This window comes from Mus pahari, chromosome 16, assembly GCF_900095145.1.
Source record: "Mus pahari chromosome 16, PAHARI_EIJ_v1.1, whole genome shotgun sequence".
NCBI lineage: Eukaryota > Metazoa > Chordata > Mammalia > Rodentia > Muridae > Mus > Mus pahari.
In genome coordinates this window covers 27,674,817-27,681,797 of record NC_034605.1, presented here as the reverse complement: position 1 = coordinate 27,681,797, position 6,981 = coordinate 27,674,817, and the positions used below count along the sequence as shown (strand labels likewise).

The following is a 6,981-nucleotide window of genomic DNA, read 5'->3' as shown; positions in this document are numbered from 1 at the left end:
CTGCAGGAGGCCTGTGAAGCCTACCTTGTGGGTCTGTTTGAGGACACCAACCTGTGCGCCATCCACGCCAAGCGTGTCACCATCATGCCCAAGGACATCCAGCTGGCCCGCCGCATCCGCGGGGAGAGGGCGTAAATTAACTGTACAGTTCTCTAAGTGGTTAACCAAAGGCTCTTTTCAGAGCCACACACGACTTCAAGCAAAATTGCTGTAATAATTGATCTATTCCTTCCTCAGGTGAACCTATATATCCCCCAGTAACACTTTAAGATGCATACATGTGGAACACCGGCTCAAGCCCATGAGTTTCCCATACTAAGTCTTGAGACAGTAAGAATTGCACGGTTTCTGATGTAAGTAAAAAATGCCATCTGAGAGTTTCCAGGGCTTATAATGTTCCCGTAGAATATGCGTACATGAAATAGTGTATGTTGAGGTTCTGAAACTAGAGAATGTTTAAGGGTCGGATCTAGGGCTCCGATCCAGAGAGGGGTCTGTGATGTCACTTTTCCCGCCGGCGGGCTTTCGGTTCTTTCGAGGCGGGGCTGAGGGGCGGGATCGGTGACGTCACTTTCCCGCCGGCGCGCTTTCGGGTCGTGACTGAGGGGCAGGGTTTGTGACGTTACGTTCCCGCCGGCGGGTTTTCGGTTCTTTCCGGGTTTGGCTGAGGGGCGGGATCGGTGACGTCACTTTCCCGCCGGCGCGCTTTCGGGTCGTGGCGGAGGGGCGGGATTTGTGACGTCACTTTCCCGCCGGCGCGCTTTCGGCTCTTTCCCGCCAGGTCTTAAGGGTAGGGTTTGTGACGTCACTTTCCCGCGGGCGGGCTTTCGTTTGTGTGATTCTGTTGGGGGTGGGGGTGGGGGGGGTCAAGGCGAAGCAGCTATATAAAGGACCGACTCTCAGCTCTGAACTCATTTCCTATTCTTCTGAAGACATGTCGGGTCGCGGCAAAGGAGGAAAAGGCCTGGGCAAGGGCGGCGCCAAGCGCCACCGCAAAGTCCTGCGCGACAACATCCAGGGCATCACCAAGCCCGCCATCCGCCGCCTGGCCCGGCGCGGAGGAGTGAAGCGCATCTCCGGCCTCATCTACGAGGAGACCCGCGGTGTGCTGAAGGTGTTCCTGGAGAACGTGATCCGCGACGCCGTCACCTACACGGAGCACGCCAAGCGCAAGACCGTCACCGCCATGGACGTGGTCTACGCGCTCAAGCGCCAGGGCCGCACCCTCTACGGCTTCGGCGGCTAAGTCTTTAGTTTGTATTTTCTTAACCAAAGGCCCTTCTCAGGGCCGCCCACGTTCCCTTAAAAAGCTCTGTAATACTGAACCACCTATCATGGCTTGGGCATCTCAGAATATCGAGGAGTTGAGAAAATAAACCTTAAAGTACACAAGTGCGTGCAAGTGCATTTCGCTTTAACTTAGCTAAAGTGCATTTTAAGTTTGCACCATTTTCTTGGGGAAAAAAGTGCCTTATTAAGTATTCGCAGCTAAACAACTCACTTGGTTCCTTGAGGATGAGTGAGGGATAACGAAGCAGGTTAGCATGGTTTTTATCTAACATTGGTAAAATTAAGTCCGGGCAGGGTTAAATAAAGCATAGTCACTATAAGGCAGAATTAAACATTTCTCATACTTCTCAACCATTTGCCACGAAATAGTGGCCTTTTTGCCAACAATACAGTGGTGAAAAATGCTTTTTTTCCCCTCAGAACAGGCAGAGTCCCAGCGGATTCAAATCAAGTGTAGTAGAGAAGAAAAAAAGGCCTCTCAGGATCACTACTCTGAACTGTAAAGCTACCCGTGGCTTTTTATTTCCTCGGATTTTTTTTTTTTTTTTTGAGTATGGATATGTCATAAAATCAGATATGGTGATTACACAACTAAGATAAATGGAATTGTATTTGAGAACTTTAATGCTGTGTAAGTATAATAGCTTCCATTTCATGACCTCTTTTGCAGCTTCACCCTGGGGCCAAGGGGTGTTCTTGGAATGGCTTCCTGTAGTCTGTTTTTTGTTAATGTGCATTAGACAGTTTAGGCAGATTGAGGAATATCTGCTACAATTTGGAGGTGAAGCAGTGACATTTTGAGAGCACAGATGAAGGGGATGTGAGGTCACTTCATGACTGACTACTAGGAAAATAACTTTTCCTGCAATGGCCTAGACAACTTGATCCTTCACCTCCCATTATTGTTTACCACCACACCCAGTGTGCTCGCACTTTTTACCTTTGTGTGTGTGTGTGTGTGTGTGTGTGTGTGTGTCTTTGTGGTTTTGTTGTCTATATATTTTTCTTTAGATTGTCTTTAGTTTAGGCATCATTTACAAAGGAGAGAGTTGAACCTCAGCCTGTCATTGTTAGCTAGGTCTGAGTGTCTCTCCCTGATTTGGGAATTCCTGTTTTCCAACCGTGAATTTCTGGTAGAAAAATGAATAGCTTCATTTTTAAACTAATGAATGTAATTCATGGATAATACATCCTGGAAAGTTTTCAGGAATAGAGCAAACAGAGGAACAAGAAAATGTGATCTCTCTTGAGGGTGATCATTTTATCCCTCCTCTAAATTCCTTTGGGGGGTATTTGTTTGCTATTAGGTAATGTGCCAGCTGCTCCCCAGGGGCCAGCAGAAAACACTGGATTCTCATGAGCAGTAAATGTAGTTGTCTAGATGCAGATCTGGGATTTCCGTAATCACATTGACCTTTAAGGTAGGCTTGGCCTTTTTTCAAAACATTCCTTACAAATATATATTCTCCTTGGTGGTGTCCACCTCTACTGTGGATAGGAACCTCTCACTTTTCCTTACATTACCAATTATCATTCCTTATTGAGGGATTAATTATGGCAGCACCATAGTGTGGGGACATGCATAGCCTGGGGACATGCATAAAAGGATTCATGATGTATCCACTTTTAAAAAACCTTCATATAGGTCATGAATTTAAGTTGAGACCAGGCTACATAGTAAGCTCCAGGCTAACATAATTTATATACCAAAACAAAAGAAGTCAGTGACATAATTTATCTGGTAAAGTTGTTGCCAAGCTTGAAGACCTGAATTTAAGCTCTTTACGTGGTAGAAGGAGAGACTCAATTTTCATAAGTTATCCTCTGATATCCACAGGTGTGCACCAACACACAAAGATCACAAAATAATTTTTTAAATGTAAAATTTAAAAGACAAAAGAAGAGTGAACAGATTGTTCCGTGGTTAAGAGCACTGGCTTATCTTTCAGAGGACCTACATTTGATTCCCAGCACCCACATGGTGTCTCAAAATCTCTTGTAACTGCACTCCCAGGAGTTCCAGTTCCCACTGTTGGTCTACGGTTACCAAGCATAAAAGTGGTACACAGAAACACATGTAGGCAAACCACCCAAAACAATAAAATAATATTTTAAAAAAAGTCAACTATAACTAGTAAAATGACAGGGAACACTCTCAAAATAAACTACAGTACTTGGAAGAACCTGAATTTGTGTTCCTGGGCCATGAGCATTCATATTTGGCTCTCAAGTAAACCCTCTCTTAATTCTATTTGAAATGAGAACTGTGTTTTTAAGGCAGCACTATTTACTGTGACTAGTACGGTAACTCAGAATTTTCTGAGCAGAGAGTAGGTTTAATAATTTTCAAAATCCTAATTCTGCTGGGATGCTGAGTGGCAAGAAGCAGGCACTGTTATAGATTTTGGCATTGCATTAAGATGGCCCTGGCTTCTCATGAGTTATATTGAACATAAACTATTTTACAGTACCTATTAGTTAACAAGATGCAGTTCCAGGGCTGATGAAAGGGTTCAAGAACTGAAAAAGAGTATACAACACATACTGGCATACAATCTCATTTTTGAGTCTCTCTGTATGGCACAGAGCATACGCTGGCTTCAAATTGGAAGATCCTTCTGCATCCATTTTTGGAGTGCTGGAATGACAGCTGTTGGTCAGTGTGTAGTGTGTTGGTCAAAAATTTTTTGGATGTAGATCATAGGTTGTTTCTTCATGCTACAAATGTTAACACTACATTGTGTTTTATGCCATTAATCTCACTTAGTTTCACTATTTAGTCTACTGTCAAAACTCATGGGAACAGGATTAAAGACCCATATCACTATATGGAAATGTTGAAGCATTTCCATATACATGTGTGGTGGCAGTGTACATGGTGGCAGTGGTATATATAAACAACCTGTATGTATACACCCTTACATTTTATATTATCTCGGCATTACCTGTAATAACTAATACGATGTAATTTTATGTCAATATTTGTTTTAATGAACTGTTTGGGAGGGCTGGTCAAGAAAACATCACATATGTCAAATCCACTGATCTGTAACACACACACACACACACACAGCATACTGATGAGAGGGACCTAAGGCTTTCTCTTTGAACACCTACCAAAGGTTATTTTCAGGTGGTGGTAATGAGGGGTTGAACCTAGGCCCTAGTTAGGTAGAGGTTCTAACACCTTTCCCCATTATCCTAGGTTTTACAAGACTGTCTAACCCGTCCTTGAACCAATCCTGAGAAAGATGAGACTTTCAGAGTGCCTGGCTTACCCTTTTAACAATTTACTTAGTAGAAAAGATGTTGCTGTTTGTTGCAAGGTGAGGTTTTCCTGTGCTCAAATTCAGCCTGGGGAAAATCTAAATTCTCAACCATGCTGACAATCCAAAGCCGAGATAAAGCGGAAGCTATCGTCGAGGGTGGCGGCGTGTGGGGGGGGGAAGGGCAAGAATGCCAAATGCACAGCTTTTAAAGGAAGTAAGTGGGTGGCCCTAAGAAGGGCCTTTGGTTTTCTGAGGTCAAAAGCGAGACTCGCTTAACCGCCGAAGCCGTAGAGGGTGCGGCCCTGGCGCTTGAGCGCGTAGACCACGTCCATGGCGGTGACGGTCTTGCGCTTGGCGTGCTCCGTGTAGGTGACGGCGTCGCGGATCACGTTCTCCAGGAACACCTTCAGCACACCGCGGGTCTCCTCGTAGATGAGGCCGGAGATGCGCTTCACTCCTCCGCGCCGGGCCAGGCGGCGGATGGCGGGCTTGGTGATGCCCTGGATGTTATCGCGCAGAACTTTGCGGTGGCGCTTAGCGCCTCCTTTACCAAGCCCCTTTCCGCCTTTACCACGACCAGACATGGCTAAGCTCTTAAAGGCTTTCAGCAGCAAACTGATGGGCTAACCGAACGGTGTGTAATTATAGGCTCATATCGGACCTGGTTGAGAACTTCAAGTGGGCGGGGACCAAAAGGCCGCCAAAGGCTTCTTTTGCTCCGCCTGTTTCAAGGCGGTGACCCAGGCAGGAGTAGTGTGTCCAGCACATAAAGACGTCATGGAGTCCCCGAGGTTTCCCCAGATTTGAGTATACTGCTTTTAATTATATGTTATATTGTTCTATAAGGATTTTAGGAAGGACTTACATTTTTATGGACCACTACCTGGAGGATTAAAAGAAATACCACTGTGAAGTATTTAGGTTTAAAGCATCTTTTTAAAAAACTCACCAGGTGCCAAAAGACCATGTGATTATTGTTTCTTAAAAACTAAAAATTCAAATGTGAAAGAAAAAATGGACTTTTGTTAATAGGAATTGAAACAGAATCGGTACAAGCAGAATTTATTAAACTTGTCCTTGTCAACATAGCTCTAGCCCCTTTGCCTTGTTATATAGATGCACTTGGCTATTCCCTGTCTGTAATCCATTCATTGCTGGTTTGGATTGCCATATTTTTAATTAGAGCAGTAAAACCGCATGATGTTTGTATTCGATTTTACCACACCTACACAGTGTATGCTCTCGTTCAAAGGAATGAATTCATGGATATTGGAACTGGTAATTTTCCGGTTCCCCCTTTACACCTATAAAACTTATCTGATAATCCTGCCCGTAATTTGTGAGAGCTTGCATGGGTAATCCATTAGAAGAGATTGTTTCAAAGAAGTACTACATAAATATTCTTACCTGTTACTATTTATGCTGGATAGTTTTATGCCAACTTGACGCAAGCTATCACCATCATAAAGGAGGAACCTCATTTAAAAAAATGCCTCCATAAAATCAATCTATAGGCAAATCTGTAGGGGATTTCCTAATTAGTGCCTGATGAGGGAAGAGCCCAGCCCTTTGTCGGTGGTGCCCTTCCGGGGCTGATGGACCTGTGTTCTACAGGAAAACAGGCTGGGCAGGTCAAGGTAGAGCAAGCCAGTAAGCAGCACTCCTCCGTGGCCTCTGCATCAGCTCCTGCCTCCAAGTTCCTTCCCTGATTGAGTTCCTGTCCTGACTTCCTTCAAGGATGAACAGTGATGCAGAACTGTAAGCCTAATAAACCCTTTCCCACCTCAGTTGCCTTTGATAGTGGTGTTTAATCACAGTAATAGAAACTCCAAATAAATAAATACTATTTTAATACTCTTCCTAGAAGTATTTCCATATCAGGCTATTATTTTCAGCACACTATCAGTACCACCAAATGTGTATTAGGATTACTTTGTATTACAGCATGTAATAAAGTATAATGACAGATGTTGTTTTGTATTTCATGGGTGAAGATTTAAGAGCTGTTGGTCCTTTTCCCAAGGTGAATTAACAATCACAATGTAGCCATGCTGCAGTGTAGCTGTTTATGAATTTTCATTCACTTATTTTGCATATGTTTAATTTTACTAAGACACTATGAATACTCAGGAAGTTGCCTCTATTGGTCAACACTGTAAGGCCTACTGCTAACTTCTGTCTTTCTGGTGCACTTTTTATTTCTATTTTCTATTTCTCTTCCTCCTTCTCTTCCTCCTTCTCCCTCCCCCCCCCCTTCTCTTCCTCCTCCTTCTACTTCCCCTCCTCTTCTTTTTCTTCCTGAATCTCTCCTGCTATGCGATTCTTAGTGGAAGTTACAATTCTCTGGCCTCAGTCTCCTCAGAGCTAAGTGGCAGGTTTGTGCCACTGTGTAGGATTTTTACTGTTAAAACTGTTAATCTAA

The 6,981-nt window shown here is 43.9% G+C and overlaps 2 protein-coding genes across 2 annotated transcripts in view; one reads left to right on the top strand and one right to left on the bottom strand.

Moving 5' to 3' along the window:
- Positions 1 to 932: 932 nt before the first annotated feature.
- On the top strand, positions 933 to 1,377 carry LOC110333944 (histone H4). Its single transcript, XM_021215732.2, has one exon. The coding sequence runs from the start codon at positions 935 to 937 to the stop codon at positions 1,244 to 1,246; it is 312 nt and encodes a 103-aa protein (XP_021071391.1). The 5' UTR covers positions 933 to 934; the 3' UTR covers positions 1,247 to 1,377.
- Positions 1,378 to 4,784: 3,407 nt separating this feature from the next.
- LOC110333933 (histone H3) overlaps positions 4,785 to 6,981 on the bottom strand; it is a 5,357-nt gene continuing 3,160 nt past the window's right edge. The window contains exon 2 of the mRNA XM_021215721.2: positions 4,785 to 5,150. Within this exon, the coding sequence (XP_021071380.1) occupies positions 4,832 to 5,150 (319 nt within the window). The 3' untranslated portion in view covers positions 4,785 to 4,831. The remainder of the gene's footprint in view (positions 5,151 to 6,981) is intronic.

Coding starts and splice junctions, on each gene's coding strand:
- LOC110333944 (XM_021215732.2), top strand. CDS start 935: ATGTCGGGTCGCGGCAAAGGAGGAAAAGGCCTGGGCAAGGGCGGCGCC.